This window comes from Myotis myotis, unplaced genomic scaffold (assembly GCF_014108235.1).
Source record: "Myotis myotis isolate mMyoMyo1 unplaced genomic scaffold, mMyoMyo1.p scaffold_m19_p_11, whole genome shotgun sequence".
Lineage (NCBI taxonomy): Eukaryota > Metazoa > Chordata > Mammalia > Chiroptera > Vespertilionidae > Myotis > Myotis myotis.
Genome location: NW_023416315.1, coordinates 34,160,625 through 34,188,016, shown reverse-complemented (window position 1 = coordinate 34,188,016; position 27,392 = coordinate 34,160,625). Strand labels below are relative to the sequence as shown.

The following is a 27,392-nucleotide window of genomic DNA, read 5'->3' as shown; positions in this document are numbered from 1 at the left end:
TGGTTGTCTGTGAAATATGTTCACAGACTCTTTGACCCACCTCCCTTCAAGAGGTAGAGCTTTGTTTTCCTCCCCTTAAGTGTGGGCTGGATTTGCTCATGAATTAGAATCCCACAGAGTGATAGGCTGGCACTTCTGCAATAGGGTTATAAAAAGACAGGCTTCTGTCTTGGGGTGTGCACTTTCTTGGAGCACTTGCTATGGGGGGAGCTGTTGTAAGCATTCTCAGGAAGTCTATGGAGAGACCCATAGCAAGTGGTGGAGTCCTCTGGCCATCAGCTAGCGTGGAACTGAGGCCCCTTGCCAGCAACCATGGGATTGAGTTTGGAAGCAGGTCCTCAGCCCCAGCTAAATCACTCCTGGGTTCCTGACTCTGAAAAACTGTGAGACAAACAATGTTTTTGTGTTCAGATGCTAAGTTTTGGGGTACTTTGCTGCACAGGGTTAAAGAACTAATACAATACAGCAACTCCTCTCCATGCCACCCCCCTACCACCGCACACATACTTATACTCATTGCTGACACCTAAAGTCTTTATTATTCTGTCTTCTGGTTCCGTAAAATAAAGCTTGCCTTTTTCAGAATGGACACTTCTTGAAAGAAGCCCTTTGGACTCAGTCCATAACAAAGCTTTCTCATGCAACATTTGTTATTGGAGCAAATCACATGGTATTAAGTCCACTGTATGTGCTTAAATGTTGTCTAATACTAAACCATCTTACCTGAGACAAACCAACAGTGAGGGGTGTGGGGGATTAAACCCTTGCAGAAAAGGATTCCCTATGGAAAATGAGGCAAGAAGGGATGGGGTAGGTGATCAGGTTTTCAAGCTGGGAAAGAAGAAAAAGCAGAATCAAAAAAAAAGAAAAAGAGGGAAATATTTCCACCACAAAGGTCTTTGTTTTTTCCCCGTAAGAGGAGGCTGGTAGCCCACTGGTTCTAATCCAGCCTGCTCCATTCCATGGGCATTTGCATGGAGATAAAAAATAAATATTTCAATGGTTCCAGATCAGTTTGGTGATGTCCCCTATCATTCAAAACAGCCATTTTCTTAACCCTAAGAATTTGAACAATTAGATCATTTTTCCTCCCAAAGATTTTCTGATAACAAGAAATGGGTTTCCTTTCACATGACAAATTCTACTCAAGTCTTGGCATCAGTCTGAAGCGTGACTTCGATGACATTCCTTTAGCCAAAATTGGGTATGGCCCCGCAGGCAATGGATGTTATTTCAAACCACTGTCTGGAAGCAAGCTGGATAAAAGGTGGCTGTAGGGCTCCACCCAGACCTGCCAAATGGGGAGAAGGGTTCGTGCTGGAAAGGCAAACCTTTCTCAGGTTTTCTGTTCCACTTTGTGAAGGAAAAGGGTTATGCCCAAGGGACGGGAGTTAACAAAGGACACTGCTCCTGGGCTGCAATAAACAGCCTGCCATTTTTCATATGGGCTGAAATCAAGGCAAACAGGGTCATCTTAACTCACTCTTCATTCATCTATGTCTGACAAACACCTGGCATGGTCTCCCTGCTTCCCTTCCCAGTGACCACCCTGGGGGTTTTGTATGAGGAACCTGTTGCTTTTTGAATCTCTGACCCCTTCTCCTGATGGTTCCCCTAAACCCAAGACCGTGGCAGCAGGACCTGGGAAGAGATGAGAAAGACCTGTTGGGATGAGGCTCCAGACGGTTACACCTGGGGAATGGGTCTGTGGGTGGAGGACAACGTGCTGAGACAAGCTTTCACAATAATTTGAAATACTTTATTTTTTCTTTACAATGGGCATGTATTATTTTTGTAATGTTTTGTAAAAGAAGACAGGGAAGCAACATAAGCTGCATTCTGCAATTATTGGCAGTCCCCTTCCCCTGCCGGCACCGGCTTCTTACCATCCGTCCATCCATCCATCCACCATCCAGTTTGCAGCAGAAAGTGGGTATGACTGAACTGACTGCTTATATGTTTCTAATATTAAGACAAGGTGGGATTCAAGGGAAGTGATCAACAGGAAAATAAATGCTTCACTAGTCACCAAAACAATGCAAATTGAAATAATATGTTGCCTTTAAACTGGCAAAGATTAAAAATAAGGAAAATATTCAGTGCCAAGGGGGTTGCCAGGGAGGAGTCACTCCTGTGCCTGCTATTAGAAGGTACAGCCTGAGCGAGAACATGGCAGCTCTTCCACCAAGTGACAAAAAGCAGGTCACAAACCAGTGTGATCCCCTGGTTTTGCAAAAATCCTATATAATAAAAGGCTAATATGCAAATTGACAGAACGGTGGAATGACCAGTCGCTATGACATGCACTGACCACAAGGGGCAGACGTTCAACACAGGAGTTGCCCCCTGGTGGTGGTCAGTGTGCTCCCACAGGGGGAGCACTGCTCAGCCAGAAGCCAGGCTCACAGCTGGCGAGTGCAGCGGCGGTGGCAGGAGCCTCTCCCTCTGCACAGCGCTAAGGATGTCTGACTGACGACTTAGGTCCGTTTCCCATGGATATCCCCTTAGGGCAGTGGTCGGCAAACTGTGGCTCGCAAGCCAGATGCGGCTCTTTGGCCCCTTGAGTGTGGCTCTTCCACAAAATACTGACTTCTGTGCATGGGCCATGAAGTTTCAATCGCACTGCGCGCCCGCACGTGGTATTTTGTGGAAGAACCACACTCAAGGGGCCAAAGAGCTCCATGTGGCTCGCGAGCTGCAGTTTGCCAACCACTGCCTTAGGGCTCCTGGACTGTGAGAGGGCACAGGCTGGGCTGAAGGACCACCCCCTCCCTTGAGTGCATGAATTTCATGACTGGACCTCTAATGCATATATAAGTAAGTGAAAAAAATAAGACATGAAGAATGTACAAAAACGAATCATGATTATATCTCGTTACATCAGCTTAAAATCTCTGCCTCTAAGGTCCTCAAGGACAGCGTGGCCCTAACATCCTCCTCCTGCTGTCCACTGTCATCTGCACCTTTCCTGGCCTGTGGGTGGGTCAGTCAGGGGCCACCACCTGGATACTCATGCAAGAGGCCCAGGTCTTCCCCAGACCTCCATGCCCTCCCTTCCCCCCAACCCCTCTTGCCCTGCCCGCACCTACAAATCGAGGCCAGAAGACCAGGACGTGTCAGACCTCAGCCTGGACCCATTCTCAGTCTTCTCTGGGTAATTTGCCTTTAGCCGTGGACATGGTTTACGGGTCAGAAAAACCAGCCTGCCTGGCCCTGGGCTTCTCTCCCTGGGCTCACCAGTGAAGCTCCAGATACAGAAGCCAGGGCTCCCCGGGGCTGGTGCCGAAGGCCGGTAACAGATGGGTGGCAGACTGCAGGGAGCAGGAGCTCAGGCTGGTGGGTGGTCAGGCTTTGTTCTCTCCCTGCTGGCTTCTTCCCCTCCGGCTGGAGCCAAGGATGGCAGCTCCCATTGGCAGGATAAAAATACCTCTCAGTTTGACGGCTGCGGCCCACGCACGGCCCACTGAGCCACTGAGGGCAAGGGCAGAGGAAACGGTGCAGAATGGCCGTGACCGCCCTGCAGGGGAAGGTGGCCGGAGGAAGCTCCCGCTCGCTTCCACGTGGACGGTTCGGGGTTCTGGTGCTCACAGGAAGTTCCAGTGACATCGGTGCCGCGGCATCAGGCATCAGTGTGAAACCACGATCAGCATGCATGTTTCTGACTTTTATTGTTCCTCTATCCCTTGGAGGATTTATAGAAGCTCTAGTCATTTCCTCAGGAAAAATTCAGAGGTACATTTTCACACACACACACACACACACACACACACACACACACACACACACAATCTCAAAAGATGTACAGAACGCTGGGGCTAAGAAGTCCATAAATCCCTGGACGGGAATAGGGTCTCTAACCCAGCTGCCAAAAATGGCCATGAACTTCTAGAAGAGAGCGAAAGAGAGGGTGTGGCTGCGCCGAGCGCTGGTCCAGTCCGGAGGATGCCTTCTGTGTGTGCTGGAGACGGGGGGCCGGTGGAGGAAGCTCTACAATGTGGAACCAACAGAAATACCAGCAAGGAGACACCTCAGACCAAAAATCAATGAGAGAGCTCCCGGGAAGTGGCTGGGAGCCGGGGCTGGTGCACAGTCAGGCCTCCACTGATGAGGCCTTATTTGTAAACTCAACCGCCTCTCCCCTGGCTTGCAGAGCGGCCCTGGGTGCAGGCCTCGCCGGGTTTCAGACGTTTCCTGAGCACTTCCATCCCGCTCTCTGCTTGGGTAAGTTATGAAGAAGGGGCCCATCCTAATGCCAAAGCCAGCGCTTACCCAACATGAGGTGGGGCTCAGGGGCCGTATCCCACCAGTAAAGTGTCAGGCAATAGGAGCTGGGGACTGGGTCAGGGAAGGAATTGTGGGGTGGGGTGGGGGGAACACACGCAGGAAGAGATTTGATAGAGAGCCTACGGGGCCCAGAAGTCAACTGAGGTTCATTGTGTTCCTAGGAAAACACTGGTTCAAGGAATGTGGCCACGTGCTTGAGAACTCTAGAGCGAGCATTTGGGCATGCTGAGAACAGTAGGGCTCTCGTCAGTTTCCTATCAATTACTTATCAGAAGGTAGGGCACAGGTGGATGTTTTTGGTATTAAGGCTAAGGACCCTATTTTCAGAGGAAAGTACAAAGAGGTCAATGGATGAAAGTTTAGATGAGCCACAGGAGAGCAATGATACTCATGCTGACCTAGCAACTCGCCGCCCCCAGGGTCCGGCCATGACCAGCCGCCTCCCCTCCCCCACCGTGGGTCTTGTCTAGACCTCTCTGCCTCGGCTTGCTCAGACTCCGCCATTACTCAAGGCTCCCATGGTTTTATAGTAACCGTGCATTGCTTTTTTTCATTTGGATTTCTGCTCTTTGGTCATGGACACATTGTTTCATATCATCACCAGTTCACAATGAAAGGAGGGAGAGAAGCTGATAACTTCTTGACTCTTGTCTGGGTGGAAAGTTAGTTCTGCCAGGACTGCCCAGAGTGTGAGTTACTAACTAAGACCCTGTCTCTCCTAGCAGAATGGGAGCCAGCACTGCTTAGAAGGGGACATGGGTGTGACCGGTAGTTAGTATGTTCATGTGGAACTTTCTAATCTCCTGGCCAATATTTTAAGACCATTTTCTACTAAAAATAAAAGCAACCCACGCAACTTCCTTCTTTAATCCACATCTATTTTCTTCTTTCCTTTGTACAAACTAGATTTTACTTATTGATTCAATTGCAGTTTACATTCCATACTATTTTGTATTAGTTTCAGCTGTGCAGCATAGTGGCTAGACAATCCTATACTTTACACAGTGTTCCCCCTGGTATTTCCAGCACTCGCCTGGCACCATATGTAATTATTACAATACTAGAGGCCCAGAGCACGAAATCGTGCGCGTGTAGGATCCCTAGGCCTGGCCTGCTGTCAGGGCCATCTTCCGCCCTTTCGCCAGTCCCCAGTCCTGCCCCGCCACCGACATCCAGACATCCACCCGGTTCCCCATTCACCATCTGGTGATCTATGGGAGCCTGTGGGCTGGGGGGAGGGACCGAGAGGTCCACTGTTTTGCCCGCTCACCAGTCCCCAGTCTTGCCCCACCGCCAACACTCACCCGGTTCCCCATGGTTCCCCGTTTGCCATCCAGCAACCGGAGCCTGCGGGCTGGGGGGAGGGACCCAGAGGTGGTCAGTGTACCTCATAGCAACTGGTCGATCAGTTGTTCTGGTCGTTACACCGTTATGGTCACTGGCCTGTTATTATATGGGATTATTGACTTATATTTGCTACACTGTACTGTACAACACCATGACTTTTGTAACCACCCATCTGTACTTCTCATCCCTTCACTTTTTTCACTCAGCCCCTCAAACCCTCCTCCCCTCTGGCAACCATCAGTCTGTTCTCTGTATCTCTGAGTCTAAGGCAGTGGTTCTCAACCTTCTGGCCCTTTAAATACAGTTCCTCATGTTGTGACCCAACCATAAAATTATTTTCGTGGCTACTTCATCACTGTAATGTTGCTACTGTGATGAATCGTCATGTAAATGTCTGATATGCAGGATGGTTTTGGGCGACCCCTGTGAAAGGGTCGTTCGACCGCCAAAGGGGTCGCGGCCCACAGGTTGAGAACCGCTGGCCTAAGGTTTTTCAAAGTCAACTTTAAAGACCTAGAGCCTTTTTTAGGCAGATGTCACAGTACTCCTGAAATATTGTCTGCCCTGTCCCACTTCCCGGCCCCTTACTGTGAGGCATGCGACCATTTCTGGCCCGTGGGCTGGGTGCCATTCCTTGGATAACGCACAGCACAGCCCACGGGCCACACTCCAGCTCTACCTTGCCTTGCCGCAGTGGCGGAGGCGTTCACACGTTTCGTGAGGTCAGCGATGAGCTGGCGACGCTCCCTCAGCATCAGTCCCTGAGGGTTTGTGGGGTCCAGCCTCACTGACCCACGCTGGAAATAGAGCATTAGTGAGGAAGGAAGGAAACTTCCTTGTTGTAAGCCACTGAGATGTGGTGGTGGTTGTTGCTGAAGCGTAACCTGGCCTACCCCGACTTTCCCACAGAGGGAGGCTGGGAGACAGCCGTGAGGACACACAGGGAACAGGCATCTTCTTTTGAGTGTCACACCTACAGACGCCCGAGTCTGCCACCCAGGCTCTCTGCTTCTGCTGATGCCTCAGGGGCTCTCCTCCTGGAGGGCTGCATCCTCTGTGCAGGAGCCAGAATCCAATTCTTTTCTCTTTTCGTTAAAGCCATACTGATTGAGGCATATAGTGACATTCATCCTTTTTAGTGCGTGGCTCTATGCATTTTGACAAATGCAACAGTTGTGTAACCACCAGCACAATTAATTCCCAGAAGCATCCCGACATCCCCAAAACTTTCTGGGGCCCCTTTTGGAGCCAACCCCTCCCCTAGCGTCAGGCCCTGGAAACCATTGATCTGACCCCTGGCATAGATTTGCCTTTTTCTTTTTTTTAAAAAAATATATATATATATATTTTTTTTTTATTGATTTTTTACAGAGAGGAAGGTAGAGGGATAGAGAGTCAGAAACATTGATGGGAGAGAAACATCGATCAGCTGCCTCCTGCACACCTCCTACTGGGGATGTGCCCACAACCAAGGTACATGCCCTTGACCAGAATCGAACCTGGGACCCTTCAGTCCGCAGGCCAACGCTCTATCCACTGAGCCAAACCAGTCAGGGCTGATTTGCCTTTTTCAAAATGGCATACCAGTGGAATCACACAGCATGTAGCCTTAAACACGAACAACCTTTTTACTTTGGAATTCTTTTAGGTGGACAGAAAAGTTGCAAAGATAGGATTATTGACTTATAATAAGGGTACAAAACTGGGTACAAAACTCCTTACCCAGTTTCCCCAGTGTTAACCCCTTCCATAGCTATAGGACAGTGTCGAAAGGAAGACGTTGGCATCGGTGTGATACTATAGTTAAACTATAGGCTTTATTAGGGTTTCATTCATTTTTCCACTGATGTCTTTTCTTTTCTTTTCAAGATCCAGTCCCAGATCCCACATGACACTTAGTTGTCCTGTCTCCTTAATTTCCCCATCGGCGGTGGTTTCTCAATCTTTTATTTATTTTTGTGTGTGACCTTGGTACTTTTGAAGGGTACTGGTCAAGTATATTATAAAAGTCTCTCAATTTTAGTTGGCTTTACATTTTTCTTAGGACTAGACGGAGTTGTGAAATTTGGGAAAGAATACTACAGAGGTGAAGTTTCCTTCTTCCTGCATCACAGCAGGGAGTACAGGACCCGCAGGTGAAGGATCAGGTAGTTTGGGGAATTCATCGTGTGTTCCCGTGCGCTGCTACATACGAGGCCGTGGCATGCATGTGCCACAGTTCCTGCATCCATTCGCTCAGTGAAGGATATTTAGGTTGTTTCCAGTTTGGGGAGATTATGAATAAATCTGCTACAAACATCCACATCCACACTTTTGTGGGAACGTAAATATTTTCTCCCTGGAGGGTGAATTCCTAGGCGTGGGATTGCGGGCTTGTACGGTAACTGTGTGTTTAACTTTCTGTGAAACTGCCAAATTGTTTCCGAAATGGCTGTTCCGCTCGGCCTTCCCATCAGCAGCGTGTGAGAGTGCCAGTTGCTCTGCCTCCCCCTTCCTTTTGATCAGTGTTCTGGTTAAGGGTTCACGTTCAGAATGCCTTTCCGACCTGCACGCCTCGAGCAGGTCCCCTTCCTGTGGCAGACCCCACTGCACTCCCCACAGCACGAAAATTTGCCCAACTTTGGGGGAAAGTCAGGAGCCACTTATTCATCCTTTGCGCCCCATTCCCGTTCCCGTTCCCCTGGGGTTTAGGAAAGAGCTGATCGATGATGGGGAGGGAGGGTGGACCTTGAGGGTCTCAGGGAAGGTCCTGGGGAAGGAGACCCGCCCTCTCTCACTTCAGTAGCATTTACCAAGCGAGTGACCTTCTGTGCCGCTGGTGGCGCGCTGGTGTGGCGTGAGCACGGTATTAGCTCGCTTAGTCCTTGTAGTAAGTCCATGAGCAGGGAATGCTACCCTCCCTATTAGATGATGAGAAAACGGAAGCTCAGGGAGGGTTTATGACTTAGAATTGGGGGAGCCTCCGTTTGACCACAGATTTGTCCAGCTTCAGAGCCCAAACTCTAACTACTGCCCTCTACTGCTGTCCCGAATCCCATCCCCAGAGGCTGCATGTAATAAGTGGCAGAGAGGGAGGGAGGGAGAGAGAGGGAGGGAGGGAGGGAGAGAGAGAGAGAGAGAGAGAGAGAGAGAGAGAGAGAGAGAGAGAGAGAGAGAGGAGTTGGGAGGAGAAAAAGATTGGTTCTTAAAGGAGTCTTGGGTGACTCTGAATTCTTTTCTTCGGCTTTCAGTACCTAGCAAACACACTGAAGTAAAAGAAGCTTTGACCTGGAGTCAGAGAACGTGGATTCCAGTCCTAGCTTTTCACTAACTTGTAGTTTTGTTGGGGTTTACGGGGGGGGGGGGGGGGGGAGGCGGGGGTGTATATTTTTTTTGTTTTGTTTTTTAATTTTTATGTCCCTTGGGTCCCTTGGTTTCCTCATCTGGACATGAGCAGAGTGGATGCCAAGAGCTCCATGATCCTTTTCGAATTCCATGAGCTGCCATGTAAGTCTCCTCAATGGGCCCCCGAGAGCACTGGCCTTCCAGCCCTAGTGTCTGGAGGTGGCCTCAAAAGGGGCCCCTTGTAGTGGGGTTTCTGGAGAACATTCTAGTTCTTTAAACCACCTCACTCCATACCCCTTTGGCAAGATTACACAGGTGTCTCCCCAAAGTCATAACAGTGAAAACTAGAATGGATCACTATTGCATGTTCCTGCCCAGGACCCATTTCCTCCTCCTTTAGTAATAGCACCCCAGCTCTCCATTCTCAGTCCTTGAGGGTCAGGGACAGGCACATGAAAAGCTTGATTCCCCCACCCACCTTCATCCCAGTGGTTGACTGAAGATTGGACACAGGACCCAAGGCAGGTTCAATTCCAAAACTTTGCTGGAGGTACTGGTCCTTTTGCTTCCTTATGAGAAGTCTCTTGGAATGAAGAGGGATTTAGAGCTAGGAGCTGAAGAAGGGACAATTAATGAGTATATTGCCTGAGCCTCTAGATACAGCTATGCCTGAAGCATACACTCTTCAGTTAATTGGCAAATATACCATCACTTTTTTGGGGGGACGGGGGGTGTTTAAATGAATTTGAGTTGAATTAGGTTTCAGTAATGATGTGTTCTTTGAACTTTCTGCTTTTCTCATACATACTTGCCCCTCTTTCAGGGTTCCAGAATCCTAGTTATTTTGATGATGACAATGATGATGATGATGATGAAGATGATGATGAATAAGAAGAGGAGGAGGAGGAAGAGGAGGAGGAGGGAGAAGAGGCTCTATAAGCCCCATGAAGGACAGGTCTAATGCAGTGTTACGAAACATATAACATTATTGCCACCACCCCCTGGCCCAGACCCATCACAAACACCATTCATTTTTCAGAAGCCTTCTCAATGCAGAATTCTCGGCAGCCATTGCCCATCAGCCCAGCTTGGCTCCAAGCTGAACTCTGTTTTCCAACACAGCTGAAGAGACCTACACCAACGCGCAGTGAGCGGTGCCAGTCAGTGGATTGGGGAGATGGTTTAAATCAAAGCAGAGGATTAATTGTCATGGCCCGTCTGGAGGACACTAGTTGATCACAAAGACAGATGCAACTTTGATCTCCTGGCAAAGTCAGCAGTGCTAATAGTTAGCTGGACCCACTGCCAGGGTCGGCCCCTGGGGAGAGGTCTATGAGAAAGGGGAGCAAGGAGTTCAATCAGTTGGCTCTTGGAGGTGAAGCATGAGCAGAAGGCAGGAGAGGTCTGGCAGGTGCCATTGACCCAGATGGCCAGGCAGCCTCTCAGACACCTCAGGGGTTTCAGGCCTGGCCCCACACCCAATGGAAGACCCGCCCCAGCAGGATGGGTGAGCCCCACCAACATGCCCACTGGCAACTCAGGGTTCCCGGGGCTGCCACCTCTGAGCAGATCACATTTTCTTGGGCACAAACCTCTGTCAAAAAGTGCTGGTTCTTTCTACATTGGTGCATTTCTAATTCTGAATCTGATGGGGCTGTTCTCACTCTCCCAGAACTCCAAATCAACCTGACATTTCTAAAGTTACATTTTGAAGGCAATGAATCTATAATGTGCACCAAGGCCCCCCTGCCAGCTGGGGAAAAACAGTAAGAAAGGGGGAAGTAGAAAGAGTTCTGGCTCCCCTTCTTCCATTGCAATATTCTCTATGTATCGCAGGGCAGGGGGAGAGGCGTTGGGCCAGGGGGAGGGGTATGCAGACCACCTGAAGTGGCAGCCAAGTTCTCAGGGAGCGGGTGCTGTCCGAGTCTCCCTGAGGGGCTAGCGCAACAGCGGGTCAGGCGGGACTCAGGACGTGGAGTGAAAATGAAGAAGTGAGACTGGGCATGAGGAGGGTGGGGCTCCTTTTCTTCATGCCAGAGTTGGGGTGTTCTCTGAGGCTGGCCCCCCGAAGAAGGCCCCTGGCCTGGCGGGCACACAGCCTGCTTAAAAGAGAATCCGGCAGCAGCTGCTTCTCCTTAAACTGAGAGGTGGCCGAGGGGCTTTGTGTGCGCCCGGATCAAAACACGCCCATCAAGAGGGATCAAGAGCCTGGCCAAGTGGATTGCAGATGGGAAAGGGGGTTGAATCTTTTTTTTTCTTTTAACAAAAAATGTAAAGAAAATTCAAGGAGAAAATACCCCATGTGCAATTCTTTCCTTTCACTGGTTGCAAAGCCTGTCCAACGACCACCATTCTCCTCTCCCCGTCACTCACAGATCAATGTTAGCATGCAGCCTGTTAGTGTTTAAAGTGATCCATTCAACATGGGAGAACCCCACAGCCCCTTGCCCCCCCCCCCCCCCCCCACCCTGAGCTCCCTGGGCCTGCAGCCTGGAGTCAGCCCCTGCTGACCCATCTCCTCTCTGTGGCTGCAAACAATTGTGACCCAGGATGGAACTTAATGCACATTCCATAGGGGGCAGCGCCCTGAGCAATCATTAATCCGGGGCTACAAGGTGACTCCAGGGTGCTGGGGCCTGGGAGACAGAGGACGGGCAGACAGGGGCCCTGTTCTCGGGGGGGGGGGGGGGGTGCAGCACCGAGAGGGGGTGGGGGAGGCAGATGCGGTGCCATGCCTATGCTGAGTCAGGAGCCAGAAGGGCAGGAGGGGACTGTCAGGGAGAGAGAGGGTGGTTCCTCATAAGGAAACCACGCTACGCTTGCAGAAGTCCCTGCGCAGGAGGTGCGGTCCTGGGGTGGGCAGGGCTGTGAGGGCGGCTGAGGGTAAGGAGAGGGGCATCGTGGGTGGAGGGGGCTGCAAATGCGCAGGCCCAGAGACCAGGGTGGTTTGAGGGTACAACAAGGCCTCCCATGTGTGTGAGGGAGGGTAGCCAGGTGGGGCCCTGGGCTATATCTCGATCTCCTTAAAGACTGGGAGTGCCATGCTAGGAGCTGCTAAGTGAGGTTCTAATGAATGAGATCCCCAGGACAGCCTGTGCTGGCAGAAGTGAGCAGATACACAAGCCACATAATGCAGAGTCCCATCCCCCCACCCCACTGGCTTCTTTCTGTGCAAAAAGGAAACTGCCTTCCGCTGTCCCTTCCCCCTTCCCCCAGACTATCTTAGAGGACAGTGGCTGGGCCCTTCCATGAGGGCACACACAGGCAGTGGGGAGCCCAGTGTTCCCGTGGGTTTGGGGGAGACCCTCGCAGAGCTGGAGATTAAGGCCACAATGAGAGCAGAAGAGGCCCCCCTGGCCCAGCTGAGCACTTAGAACCGTTTCCCAGCTATCATCCATTCTACCCCCACTCAGGGCCACTGCCCCATTGAAAGGGCTGTATACGGGCCTCTGTGGACGGGTGGCCTCTTCCTTAGCATGCCACCGGGGACGAGGGAGGGGCAGGGCACTGGCTGGGGGGGTCTCCATCACTGTGGGGCGTCTACTCCGCTTATGTTCCCATCTGCAAACTGTCACTCCCACCCCTGCCTGAGCCAACAGCAGTGCAGGTCCTCCTCCCGGCCTCTGGGCCCAGGAACGCAGGGCCAGGTCAGCAGCTTCCCACAGGTGTGACCCCTCCTCCTCCTCCCTCTCTCCTGTCCCCCCACGCAGCTCCCCACTGTGTCCCCACCACAGATTCATTTATTAATTTGACTTTGCGTGTCAAATATTGTTTCCATTTAATTAAAAAACAACAGTTCATGTCACAGGGACAGCAGAGATACATGCTTTTGAATTGCGGCCGCAGGACAGAAGGAGACACTAGCATGGCAGACACGGCTGGTTTCCATGGACGGGTCATGCAGCCCATCCTCTGCCCAGGGACCCACGCGGCCATCGGAAGGGGCCAGGATGGTGGCTGGGTGGTGGGAGCTGCATCCCGAGCTGTGGGGGGGGGGGTGGGGGGGTGAGTGGGTGGCTGGGCAGGTGGAGGCATCTCCCTGCAGCCCCCTCCACGGGAGACAGGCAGGGGTGCAGCAGGTGGCATTTAGGCTTCGCTGGCCTCCCGCTGCCTCGAGTCTGTAGACACATTGCATGAACCTGACACAGAGGAGGTTTACGATTTGAACTTGGACTTCACCGTAGCCCAGTGACATGTCAGCAGCCACCAGGCAGATTTTGGCAGGAGAGCGGCCAGCCCGGGAGCCGATCCTAGACAATCCTGTATGGTTAGGTCCACACAGAGAATACACTGCATCCCTTTAGACCAAATAAGAGTAAATAATCATACCAATAGAAACTGGGCCTTTGACCCTTTCGCTTTATTAAAATGGCACGGAAATAGTAAAACCGCGTACTGATCACGGGATTCGCCTGCAAGCCCCCAGGGGTGCAGGGGTGCCGCCGATGAGCGCAGGCTCCCTGCCGAGGCTGCAGACTCATGCGTTGAGCAATTCATGTTCTTTATCGGTCTTCCCCACGGCGTCAGGATTTGACAAGGGGTCGAGGTCAGCAAAGAGGCTGAACCAGGCAGTCAGGTCCGAGGCAGCCTTGGCGGGCTCTGGGGAGAGAAGAGGAGAGGTCAGCACACCACCTTCCAAACGCCCACCTCCCCCAAGCTGCCTGCGGGGGCCGGGCTCACTGTGAGAAGGGTGGCTGCTCACCCAGACAAAGCCCACTGCGCTTCACCTCTAAAACCCGTGAGGGAATTCCAGGTCCCTCTGCTCGATGGCCGAGTCAATTCCTCAACCCTGGCCTGACGCTCAGAAAAGAATGAGCTCTTGGCTAAGTCCCACCCCAGTGGCTGTCCACAGCCCACAGAGTCGCCTAAGACCTCAGACCAGCTGCTTCACCATTAGCAGGAGATATCAGCTGTTTCTGAAATCGGACTGCATGGCTGAGGAAGTGAGGAGTCTTCAGGAGTCGTTCCCAATCCGCTGGGTCAAGAGAAATACGGGGGCCGCTCTTCAGACTTCAAAGCCCCAGGCCCAGAAAGGGGTTGGATCCAGTCCAGGCCTGGACGCTCAGGGTCACTGCCTTCTTCCATCCCCTCCCATCAGACAGGGAAGGAGGCCTTGCATATGCCTCCCCGTCTCCCTCTGGGCTCTGAATCGTCCCCACCCATTTCGGCCTCACCGGAGTAGTCTCTTCAGCGGCTCTCTTCCCAAACCACCTGCTCCCACTTCCCGAAGACCACAATTACAGAGCCAAATTATTTCCCAGATGAGGAGAACTCTTTCAAAAGAGGGACTGATGCAAGTGATTTCTAGAGGAGTCAGGGGCTCTGCTTTATCTAAACCATCCCACATGAGAATGGAAGTTCACTGGCTTGGATGACCCGTCCTTTCTTCCTTCTCCAACAGGTGGGAGTATCAAAAGCACAAAGAAAATGTCTCCTTGACAGGTGATCCTTCGAGCTAAGAGCAGCTAGGAATGTGCTTGCCATCTGGCTAAAAGGAGTCTCAAAAACCATGGGTAGGGCACATTGCTAAAAGTGGTTATATTAGAGCGATGGGGGAGAAGGGGTGGGATTAGACCACCATAAGCAGGAGATAATCAATGTATCTACTAGAGAGCTAAAACTACTGTCAGCAAGGCCAGCTGGTAACAGGCAAGTATTACTGTGTGACATTAACTGAATTCCATGTGCAGTTAGCCCCCAAGACACTTGGTTTATTCTGATATGATGCACTGAGGCTTGAGACATCTCAAGATTGTCAGGTTTCGGGTGGGGAACAACTGAAAAAAAAAAAGGGGAGTAACTTTCTTTTGAAATGTAGGAGGTCACACAAGGAAACTGTATGAAGCAAGACTGATTTAGGCGATTAGTCGATGCTTGATAGAGAATATCAAGATATCTTAAAGAGAGCCCCAGTAAATACGCTTCAGACTCACTTCCCTTTCCTCCTAACCTCTGCAAATGCCTCCGAAGGCCCCGAGAGAGTGGGCGTGGCCCTGCAGGAGGCACCAGGGGCCTGTACTTCAGGGCAGGCCTCACAGTCCCCAGGCCTCCACTGTCGGAGGGAAAACCAGGTGCAACGATTTGCACGTCACCTCCAAGAGAATCCTGGGAATGCTTTGTGATGATAACAGACATTCCCTGCAATTCCCTGTGGTCAACCCAGGGAAAGTGGGTGCTGACCAGAGGGAGAGGGAGCTGCAAGTGCTGACGAGATCCCCAGAGGAGCAGATGTTCTCGGGGCCGGTCTCAAAAGAGAACAGAGCTCAAGAGCTTGCAAGGCCCTCTTCTGACAACGAAGAAACCTGGCTCTTCCTGAGCAGCCTCAGTAAAGGCCTTGCTTGGTGGTGGCAATGGCATTTTCAGATAAAGACAGCCACCCCCAGTGGCCTTTCCTATCTTGCTGTTTCCAACCAATCTTAAGGGAGCAGCCAGTTACATGGAGACACATGTTTGATTCCTCCTCGGTAGATGTGACAAAGGGAATTATGAATGAGGCATTAAGCCAGAAAAAAAAAAGGAGAATGTAATATCTGGGATCATGCATGATTCCAGATATTACATCAAAAGCAACCAGATTTTGAGGGAATTTTCTGGACTCTGGTGACGGCTGCATAATATAAATTTACCAGAATCCCACGAACCATCCCCGTACCATGGGTGAATTTTATAGTATGTAAATTACAGTTCAATAAAGCGGTTTTTAAAAAATGAACACTATTTGGCATCATCCAGGAGTAACATAACCTCGCTGATTCCTAGAAACTTGGCCCTCAAGCATTTTGCTTCTAAACCCAAATCACATCAAACAGTGGGAATGTGGAACGTTAAAACCGCGGTTCCACTGAGTGCCAGACAAAGCCGAACGAGGTGGAAGCTAACCGGGTAAAGGTTACCCCTTCCCTCCGCTTTTCTCCTGGACACCAAGGCCCATCTGTGCTCAGCAGAGCCTGGACCCTCCCCAGCACCCCTGGGCCTGGCCTGGGCGCCCACACCAGCCGCCTGCAGCACCCGGGAGCTGGTTAGAAATGCACGCTTCTGGCGCCCACCTGACCTCCTGCATGGGAATCCCTGGGGCTGGGGGGGGGGGGAACCCATGAATCGGTTCTAACGAGCCCCCCGTGACCGTGAAGCACGTGTACGTCTGGGAAGCGCTGCCACAGATCGTCTCTGAGGAGGCTGCCAGGGTCCCCATCTCCGTGAGAATCAGAGCCGGGACCAGGAGACAGGCCCTCCTGGGAAACAGAGGGGGCCGCTTCGGGGCCCCACCTTCTCCCCAGGTTTTAAGCTCCTCGATCCTGTCAAGCAATCTGGGTTGAGGAGGCTGATGCTTCCGGAGAGAACCCGACTGATGGGGAGGAAAGCCAGGGAGAGGCGTGGCGGGCAGCCTCGCTGGAGTCCGCACGCTGTGCGCTACAGTGGGAACGTAGCGAGATTGCTCTTCCCGTTTCAAAGTCATACCCAGCACTCATGTTGTAAAGTGACTGCAGAGATCACTGGCAGGAAGAATCAGGTTCCCAGCATGGTAGTTTCCAGAGCATTCAATGGACCACATTCCTGAAGGAGGCAGGCCAGGACAGAGCTGCCGTTTCTTTATAGAACGGGCCTGTTCCCTGAGAGTCCAGCTGCCGGACATAATAAAGTGTCTGTGTATCAAGTCAGATTTTAAAGGTACCACAGAGACAACTCCGAGTTTCAAGCGTCTCATCTAACGGACTGTGATGGCGGCTTCCTTCCATAAGACCACAAATGCCTCCTCCCTGGATTCCTTTATAAAACACTGGATTTGTGAATGTGGTCCACCTCATGACCCCCACAGGCCACAGCTAGGATCGATGGAGTTGGGGGCCTCTCTGCATCAGAGGACATGAAGGAGGAAGAGCCTAAAGACACCCCCTCTGTGGGGACTAAGAGCATGGAGACAGCCTATCTCAGAATTGTCACAAGGACACAAGGTGTCAGAATTTCCCTTGTCCCATGGGGTGAAGCAGGACATCAGCCAGTCTGCCATCGCATCCTCTGCTCAGAACTGCTATGAAGCATCCGGCCAACAATCCCACTCTGTGCACGGAGGGGGACAGTGGTGTGGCTGTGGCAGCCATTATATATTGTTTTAAAATTTTACAGACAAATGCAAAGCTCATTTGCAATTTCCCCCTCACGCGCATCTGGTAGGGAATTGTTTAGGGACAGTGCAGCGAGAGTCATGATGGACGGAATGCCAAGCCAGGTCTGGGCCCTCTCAGCCTCTGCCAGGAAGATTTCTATTGGAAGATAACTTCGTGCTGCTAATATTCCTCTAATTGCCATCAACTGTTCTCTACATGGTGTTAGTTGGCTGAGGCGTTTTTTGTTTTTTTTTTTAACATGAAGGTGTGGCTAGAAAGACTCCCATCTCAGAGGAACTGTGTCAGGAGAGGGTGGTGAGGGTGGGGGCGGCAGCGCCAAGAGCTCTGTGAACAAATGACTATCCTAGAGGTCCCCATCCCTTTGATATGTCAACTGTGCTACCCATTTGCAGGAAACACATAAAATTTTATTGGAGCAATCCTGCCTCCTCTACTTACATAAGGGAAAATATAAATCAGCCAGGAATATTGCCGGCCAAAGTAACACCCTGCAGAGTAGCTCTCTACCGTGAATGTAACTGCACCAGTGCGGGGGTGCATGCAAACGCCCGGGTGGGGCTGATGGCCACAGCCCAGGGAGCTCTGGCGAGGGGTGGGCTCATCCTTGCCTTCGGCATCGGCACGGGGAGTCCCTCTGTCCAGATCTCCACATGGCTCATTCTCTCACCTTCTGCAAGTCTTGGCTCGGGTCTCATCTTCTCAATAAGAATCCTTTCATTCTGCAGCCTGCCCTGCAGCCCCGCAACACTCCCTATCCCCTGCCTCTACTTTTTCTTACTTTCTCTTTCTCTCTCTCTCTCTATCTCTCTCTCTCTCCCCCACTCTCTTTTAGGACGACCAAAACCATACTTTTTCTTTTCTCCATAACATTGATCAGTTTCTAACCTATAGTGTTATTTGCTTCTTTATTCTGTTCATCGTCTTCTCTCCACTAGAAGGTGAATTCCAGGGAGGCAGACAGCTTGTCTTTTGAGTTCTCAGACGAATCCCCAGTGCCTGGCACTCAGAAGGACCCCGTACATATTTGCTGAATGAATGAGAAACTTGCCAAAGTGCCAGTAGGACGGTGGCCCCAAGGGAGACTTTGGCTGAGAAATAAATGGCCGCCCTGTAAGACCTCTTTCCCTTTCCATGGGAGAGCTCGCCTTTCTCTCTGTCCTTAGACCCTGGTGTGGTTTTGTGTCTTTCCCTTGGACTTGGGGCAGGGCTGACGTGCAAAGGCCTGGGCCTCTGTTCTTGTCATTGCTCTAGGGCCCAGTGCCGGGGCCCCTGCATGGGCGCTGGGCTGAGGCCTCACTCTGCCTGCTCAGGAAGAGGGCATGGAGTCTGATGTGTAGGTGTCAGAGTGGGGCACAGCCACCCTGGCCAAGTGGGGGCACTGCCAACAAGGGGCCCAGATGGCAGCAGGGACGCTGGTGCCTCCAAAGCAGGGGGTTTGAGTGGGGTTCATCCTGCAGCGTGGCTGGATGAGATCGGAGTTGTGGATGCCGGCTCGGCCTTCCGACTCCCCCACAGCTTGTCAGACCTCTACCGCAGGTGGGTGGGGTGAGGCTCAGTCGTGGCTGGCCTTGCTGATCTGGAGCTCAGTGCAAGAGGTGGTGAAACCAGAGGTGAGACCCAGGGCAGGAACGTATTTTTGGATTTCATGTCTCCTTCCTATCTCTAACTCCATTTCTGAAAAGAAATGAGATGGCTACCCAACAGGACTCACAAAGGAAGATAAAAGGGAGGATGGGTTTCATAGAGAAGGAGGAGGACTTTTTTTGTCTTGCCCACCAACTCTTGTTGTGTCCGTGATCTCATCTCCAACGACCTGAGGTTTCTTTAATAGCCCGTAATTACTTAATCACCCAGCTCTGCCCTTTGTTCTCAGCTTTAAGTGCCAGGTAAACAAGTTGTTTATTAAGGAGCTCTAGCCTAAATTCATGGAAAATCCAAAACAATTTGAGAATTTCTTAATACTGTCTTATAATTAAAGCAGTACGAAAGGAGAATCACGCACTGAAATACTAGAAAACGGTTCCCTTCCCAAGCTCTATTTGATTAGAAACTCAAACTTAAAAATTGAAATTTCAACCTGTGTCTTAGTTTTTGCCTCATCAAATCAATGTGGCTTCCAGGCCAGCTGTTCTCAACCAGGGTGCAGGCTGCTGGCACGCCCTGGTGTGCCCTGACCCCTCACCAATGCTTCTGACCACTCTGATGAGTGTGGAAATGGTTCCTGCTGTCACTGGGGCTACATGGGACTGTTGGGCCATTGCTTCAGGCAGGAGTGAAACTGCTGAGCTGAGAGCACACTCAGGGTAGGGGTGGGCCATGATCAGGAGAGAGCAAGAGCAAGATAAAACTTAGTGTGAAGAGTTAAGAAGCCCAGTGTCGTGTCAGTTGGCACTCAGTTGGGGATGTGGAGAACTTTGTCTCGTGAGAGTACACAAGGGCACTCAGGAGGGTGATGGCCGGGGAGGGATGGCCAAGCAAAGGGGTCATGGCTGTGAAGGCAATCTGATCTCTCAAGTACGCCAGGAACACATCTAAAACCAAAAAGGCAATGAGATTGAGAACCACTCTGCTCACCCTGTATGAATAAAAAATATTAACAAAGGAAGAAAATTGTGAGAAGGAATAGATTTTAAACCCTGCAACATATCTTACGGCTAGAATGTGATTCTAAGATTTCAGCTGAAAAGTCCCTGGAGATAAAATGATAAAAGTTAAGAAACAAACCAAAAAGACACTAGATAGGAAACAAAAATCAGAAAACTCAGAAAAAAAAAAAAAAAAGATGAAGCAAGAAATAGGCCTTTGGATGAAAAACAAAACAAAACAAAGAATGAACAAACAGCCCTAACTGGTTTGGTTCAGAGGATAAGCATAGCCCCTTGCCTGAAGGGTCTCGGGTTTGATTCCAGTCAAGGGCATGTACCTCGGTTGCAGGCTTGATCCCTGGCCTTGGTTGGGATGCGTGCAGGAGGCAACCAATTGATGTCTCTCTCTCTCTTTAGATGTTTCTCTCTCTGTTTCTCCCCCTCCCTTCCAATCTCTTTAAAAATCAATGGAAAAACAGCCTCAGGTGAGAATTAACAAAAAAAAAACAACAAAGAATAAACGAACAAAAACCCCACATCTCAACCCCTGTAGTACATACCTTGCAGCGAGGCCTTTAAGTCTTTCATATTTTGGTCTAAAAGCTGTGAAGGAAGGAATCCTGAGCCTGTCTGGGGCTTGAGGTCTGGCTCTCCTGGGGTCATGGTGGGTGCTGGCTCCTTCAGCTGACCGTCTCCAAACACAGCAGCCCACTCCTTGCTGAATTCGCCCTCGTCCAGGGAGGACGCGTTAAAGATCTCACTCAACAGCAGCATGTCATCTTTGTCAGCACCTTCAGGTTCCAGATTCCCAGCCATCGGGCCCAGGCAAGCTGAGCAAAGAAACAGCACAAAGCTCATCACCAGTGAGGGCCAAGCCCTTGGGGGCAGTAAATGCAGGAGGGGCTGGGATGGGACAGATTGGGCAATGGCTAGAGTTAGAAAACGTTAATCAAAATATAAATCAACCCCATTATAGCTTCTCTGAAGGCATTTCAGAATTAACTTTCTCCCTCATCCCCTTACCTTCAAAGCAAGTCTAATTTTTGAGCATCATTAGAATTGATTGAAATTGTTTTCACAAAAATTCTAAGGTTTTGGTTTTACCTTCATATAAAAAGCAAATCTACCACCAAGACATTTCTCTGATATGAAACAAAGCCAGGATTGGAGGCATGTTGTACATAATACTCCTTGTTTATACAGCTTCCTGAATCTTCCCCCACAAGCCTAAATCCACAGCCTGCATGACACATGGCAGCCTGCCCTCCATCAGGATGGGAGAGGACCCTCCCCACACCCTGCCTGGCCCGGGAAGCCATGGAAAGTCCAAGAATGACCAGGAAAGGCATCCTCGCTTCCTCTCTCCTTTGCTGCAACCCAACTGCATAAAGCAAAGAAAAGGTGGCTCTGGTTTGCCTGAGGGCATTGATGAAAGGTTGACAGGAAAACAGGACAAACCATGGAACCACCTAGAGCAGGGGTGGGGGACATCCAGCCCATGGGCCATACAAGGCCCACAAAATCATTTGGTTTGGTCCTGCCCAGGCAACTGCAGGCAGGACTCAAAATTCAATAAATCTAGGAGCTTTTTTCATACCAACATCAATTTACAAGTGAATCATATTAAGGGCACGATGTTATAAATATCCAAACGGCCCATGGCAGAAACAAGGTTCCTCATCCCTGACCTAGAGGATGACCTCTTAGGCCAGAGACACAGCCCTGGAGTGTTGGAATGAGCACGGGACCCGAGGGGAGCCTGGACCACCTTTTGCCTGCTGTGTGACTGCAGCAAGACCCTTATAAAACCCATGGGCCTCTATTTTTTTTCATCTGTACAATTACAATATTAATAATGCCTGCCTCGGAGTACGATCATGAGGACCAAAAAGAAATATACCTTAAACTTCACTGCCCGGGCCGAAGGAGGACTTAAGAGAGCCATTCTTACAGTCCTAGTATGAACACTGACAAAACACCACACAGCGAACACAAGTAGAATGGGGCATTCCTATCAGAAATCCTGCAACAAGATCTTTCACTGAGTGTTCTACATATTTTTGAAAACCAAGGGCTGATGGTTTCATCAACTGCAGCTTTGTTGTGGTCGTTAATTGCCACCTGGGAACTGAAGAGAGTCAGGAAGTGAAGGAACAATCACAATTTATACTTTCTCTGAGCTACACTGCAATTCTGATATGTCATATTAAGTGAGTTTAGTAGGTTTTCCACAAATACATGAGATAATTACTAAGTGAAGGCTATTTTTTTTTTAAATAAAGCTTATCTCTGTTAGCTTTACTGGATTATTTTCAACCACAGTTTCTATAAAGATCTACAGATTGAGGGGATTTTTTGGTGTGCTGAGCAGACTGGCTGTAAGTCAAGGAGGGGAGGAGTCCAGTCACTCTCTTATCACTGTGGTTTATAAATAGCAGCAAAACATCACTTTAGTTGGACATCTGACTAATTTAAACCTTCTTATTGTTTGCATAATCATAGAAATCGGCACCGAGATGTAGCCTGTAGGTGTGGTGGTGAGAAGATGGGGAAATGTAACCGGATGATGCAGGAAACTGAGCCTGTGTGTGGTAGGAAAGGCAGGGCAGGTGAGGTGAGACAGCCCATCTCTATGAGGAAAGGAAAGGAAGGAACGTGGGGTGACAAGGCGTGTCTGTCAACAGCATCTATGCATCTGCCTTCCCCCGCTCTCTCAGTCTCTCTCTGTGTACATGTAACTTCACAAATATCTCTACTTCCTACTTTCAGTTGGGGTGAAATGTCCAAACCTTTTCACATGGTTTACTTTCTGGCCCAAATGAAACCAGATGATTGCTAAACCAAACCCGTGCCAATGAAACCCATTCAAATCCTTGTATGCCTAGAGGGACAGATGACTTTACATGAACATTGGGAATGATGGGTGTTCCTCCTGAAGTCACTTTACAGCCTCCACTAAGTCACACCCTGGGGAAGGCGTGCCTCCTTGCATCTAGATATCAATCCAGGGCAGGTCACAATGAACATCAGTGACAACAAATAATAAACTTTGAGCCTTCCAGAAATAACCACAGACTGAAAAAGCTCTATCTTTGTGTTTACTGTTTAGGGTTTGTGTGATGGATGGTATATAGAGTGGACTTCTTGAGTTTGGCTAACTCAGCATCCCTTTCCTCCTTTTCTTGTTTTCCCTTTGGGGAAACACCTTCTCCAACGTGATCCTAGTGAGACATCATGTAAGATGTGTCATCTTGCCTCATCCAAGTGGGTGTGCGACATAGGCTGGCCAGAGTCCCGCATTTTGTAGGCCTTGGTGACCGGCTCAGGGGTGGGTACATGAGAGAGGCTTTCCTGGGTTGGTATATGGAAGGAGGAGGGAAGAGGTTCTCTCTGTCTTTAGGATTCCAAGTTCTAAAGATGCAGTGTTGAGGCCCCAGCTGTGATGGAGCCAAGCATAGAAATAGCATCAGAAGTTGGAGAGAGAATGCTGACAACACTGTCTAAGCCCCTGGATCCAGCCTTGCTTGAAGCCAACCCACCACTGCGTGTCCCCAGTACCCTATACATTCATTCCTTTTCTTTCCTTTTTAATTTTAAAGCTAAACTATTTAGAAAAGGGTACTATTACTTCCAACCAAAAGGCTCCTGACTAATATTGTATCCAATCAAACTCACCCTCAGTGACAGAAGTGAGAAAAGGACCCGTGGTGAGAATGATATTGTCTAGAGCTATTTCAAAATAGAGTTTGAGGTCTACCATGGAATTTGGCCTATGACTTGGTGTCCTGGTTTTTTAACAACTGAAGCAGAACGTTTGCTCTTTTAAGAGAACTTATTACTTAACTCGGAGCAATGAAACTGGCACTGACTTGAACCAGAAAACAAGAAAACCTCCCAATTATTGCCCTGATAATTAAGATGCTTGAGATTACTATGCATACTTGTAAGAAAAACTTAATTACAAGCAGAAAAGGACAGGTCTGGGTCTGTAACCAGACAAGTCGAGACTTGAAAAATAACACTAGTCAGCTGGCTCTTAAGAATCACGATCTCCTTTTCATCGGAAGTAATTCAACTCAACTGTGAGAACACGTGCCGGGAGCCGGTCCATCCTTGCTGTTTCAAGGGACGTGGCATATATGGCATACTGTTCTTGATATGTTTGCTCACCTTCTTGGCACTATGTGTTTTAACCAAGGTCTCCTCTCTGAGAAAGGTTGTTTCCCCAGGTAGGGATTTTCCCCTGAAGTTAGGGAGGGAATAAAACCCCTCAACTAAGTGCCAGGCGGGTAATTAATCACTTTAACTACGAACAATCGTGCTTAAGCTTTACTCCCTGGAATGGAGATAAGAAACGCCCTAACCTTTGTAATAGAGATTGATAGGATTGAATCAACTGGTATAAATACAGATGTAACAAGACAGCAAGAGACAGAACTTAGAATACGGAACCAAGAGAGACGGAACTTAGGCACAGAACCTACACAGAACGTTCTCTACAGACAGAAGAACTTCGCTGGAGAGAACATGGCAAAAGATCCTGGACTGAACCTGACTACAGAAATTGGCAAGAGAACCTGACTAGAACCTGGTGAATGAACCTGGCTGGAGAACCTGGACAGAACCTGGCTGAAGAACCTAGCGAGGGAACATGGCTACAGAACCTGGCTGGAGAACCTAGCAAGAGAACATGGACACAGAACCTGGCTGGAGATCCTAAGCAGAACCTCTCTGGAGATCCAGACCAGAACTTGGCTGGAGATCCTGGCTGGAGATCCTGGCTAGGCTGCTGATCAATTGAACACTGTCTCCGTGTCCTTCCTTCTTCACCGACTCCGTCTACGCCTTTGGGGATCCCTGGACCTGCTGGGGTTGGACCCCGGCAAACACGCAGGGAAACACACAGAGATATGACAAGGTCTTTGAAAGAAGACTTGGTAAGAGCTATACAGCCCAAGTCACAGCTGCTACCAGCAGACGAGAAAGACTGCTCCTGCTCTTGTCTTTAAGGATGAACAGAGGTGGTCGAGCTCTCAGGTGTCAAGCCCCCAGATGCTACTCCAAGCCATCATCTTCCTTCCCTAGTTCTCTACAGAAGATCTCACTTATTATCATGGTTCCAATCTCATCTGGGAAGATTCTCAAATCTCCATGTGCAATTCCAAGGGTTTTTGGAACTCTGATGACACACTCCTGACTTGGGGACCCTTCAGGGTTTGCCCATTGGCCAGCTTGCTGGCACTCTCCAGAAAAGGCACCCTCCCCTTATACCTTTTTTTAATTCAGTTGTGAGATTATTATTCCTTACTCAAAACCTTCAATGGTGCCTGGCCAGCGTGGCTCAGTGGTTGAGCGGTGACCTATGAACCAGGACAGGTGGTCACGTCCTGGTTTGATTCCCGTCAGGGCATATGTCCGGGTTTCGGGCTTGATCCTGGTGTGGGGTGTGCAGGGGGCAGCCAATCAATGATTCTCTCTCATCATTGATGCTTCTATCTCTCTCTCCCTCTCCCTTCCACTCTGAAATCAATAAAAATATATTAAAAAAAAAAAAACCACCCACCTTCAATGGCTCCCTCTGCCTACTGAGTAAAGGAACACTCCTTATAGTGATTTTAGAACCTCTATGGTCAAGCTCTAACTCAGCCCTTTAAGCAACACTGCCTTCTGGGAAGCCTATGATTTGACAAAACGCTGCCATTTCTCAACTGTGCCTTCCTGCCTTTCTGCCTGGAAACCTGCTGTTTTCTCCCAATGAGATGCCCAAGAGAAGAATCACACTCAACTGAAAGGGATCTTAGAGGTCGTCTCCTCTAACTCACTGTACAAGGCCATGTAATCTATTACGTATACATTATCTGGCTGGAGACTCATGTTTTCTCAGCACAGCTTTCACTTCGGAGCCTGTGGAGGATCTCATATATAAACTAGTACCTAAGCTTTGGTCGTTTTAAGGGTTTCTAAGGTCAGATGACTCCACTGGCCGCCCCACAGAGCTCTTGGTTGCAGGTGCCGTGGCAAAATGGCCAGGATGGCAGAATCGGTCAGCATGTCCACCCCGCGCTGCCCAAGCGTTCAAAAATAAAAGCCCTACGCCCCTGGGAAAACATTCCTTCGGAAAACTGATCCCGAACCAGTGAGCTCTGACTGATTCTGGCCCAAGGAGTTTTTCAAAGAGTGAAAACTGACATACAGAGGAAGCTCTCTCAAGTTCAGACAGAGTGTGGGCGACAGAGAGCTAATGTGGGAAAGTGGAGGCAGCCCCCTCAGGGAATATTTTTGAAATCATACTGAGTTTCATGACCTCAGCATAAACTAGAAACACAGAAGATGGAAACAACTACACAGACTGAAAACGAGAGCACAGGAAAACAGAAAAATGTCACCCAAGGTAGTTCATCTGTGTGTGAAACAGGAAGACTGTTTTCTGGTTTTCTCCCTGGTCCCCACTCTCAGCGCTATGACTAACGGCAAAGGCTGCACGCTTGCAACACACACGTGAACCCCCAAACACCAACACCATCCTCATACCACCCAAGTGAGAGTACAGGGGGAAAGATGGGTAGGAAATTACCTCCCAAAAATGTCTAACAAGAAAAATATTCTTCATCGTAAAAAGCTCTGGTCCCAAATTGTACTTGTATGGAATTCAAGAATACTTCTAAAAACTCCCTTCTGGTGAAAAAGTCATAGATGATAAGAACATTTGGGGGAAAACCCACTATCTTGGAAACACAGACATACAACAAACAAACAAAAAGCACTCCCCCCAAAACAAACAAACAAAACAAAACAACAACAACAAAACACAACCCAATAGGGCTAGACCTGAGCAGGCACTCAGAAAGGACTTTTGGAGGATCCCAGCCTGCTCCTCCAGTTAGCATTAGATCTTAACAAGCAAGCAATCTTACTGACAAACTCAACCCCAGGATGGGTAAATACCCACAGCATCCTACAGACTACACACAATCAAGTAAGAACAGTATTGGTTTTAACAGCGCACCATGATTTTATAGCAGTTCATCCGAGGATGCTGAAGGAGGCAGGGAGAAGGGATTTATGAGGAAAGATAACAACTCAGTATCAGCCACATTTCGTGTGAGGAAGCAATCAGATTCCTGGTCAGTTATTTATGGAGAACTGCGGGAGAAGGTTTGAATGACTCAGGAGGACCTGGGCCCAGAGCCAGAAACATGTGTTCTTGCTGTGGACGAAAGGTCTCACCCAGGCCTATGGGAGCTACTGAATGAACTTCTCAGTTGTTCTGACCTTTGGCTAGAATTTAGAGTCGTTACGTCTGGAAGTAGTAACCAAGGAAGTTGCAGAAGACAAACATTTAAATTGTAGCATGGACAATTAACCTTGTTGAACATCGGTTCAGTGAGTCCTGTCTGGAGAGGGATCTTTTGGGTGAGGCTGAGTGATGAGATTTAGGTGAGCTGAATTCATCTCTCTTGCTTCAGCCACTCCTTTCTGTTCAGTTACCTGATGGTTCTTTTTCTTGGCCCAGCTTAGAGGAACACAAAGACTTCTCTACACGTTGCAACGTGTGCACTGAGGTTGGGATTGTTACATGTGGTCACAAGGCGAAGTCACAGCCGCTTTCAAGTATCTCAGAATGTCGTTCAGTTTCTGTTTTCAGCTTAAACCCTTTTTATAAACTGGCCAAAGATTCATGTTCCACAGCACTACCTACTGATAGAAGAAAACACTTTTCTCTCTG

The 27,392-nt window shown here is 49.5% G+C and overlaps 1 protein-coding gene across 12 annotated transcripts in view; it reads right to left on the bottom strand.

The window, feature by feature from the left end:
* Nucleotides 1-13,281: 13,281 nt before the first annotated feature.
* Nucleotides 13,282-27,392, bottom strand: part of ICA1 (islet cell autoantigen 1) — a 113,995-nt gene continuing 99,884 nt past the window's right edge. For all 12 annotated transcript variants that reach the window (XM_036328046.1, XM_036328050.1, XM_036328051.1 and 9 more), the window contains 2 exons: nt 20,227-20,496; nt 13,282-13,554 (listed from right to left, as the gene is read on the bottom strand). In XM_036328046.1, coding sequence (XP_036183939.1) covers nt 13,433-13,554; nt 20,227-20,496 — 392 coding nt within the window. In that variant the 3' untranslated portion in view covers nt 13,282-13,432. The remainder of the gene's footprint in view (nt 13,555-20,226; nt 20,497-27,392) is intronic.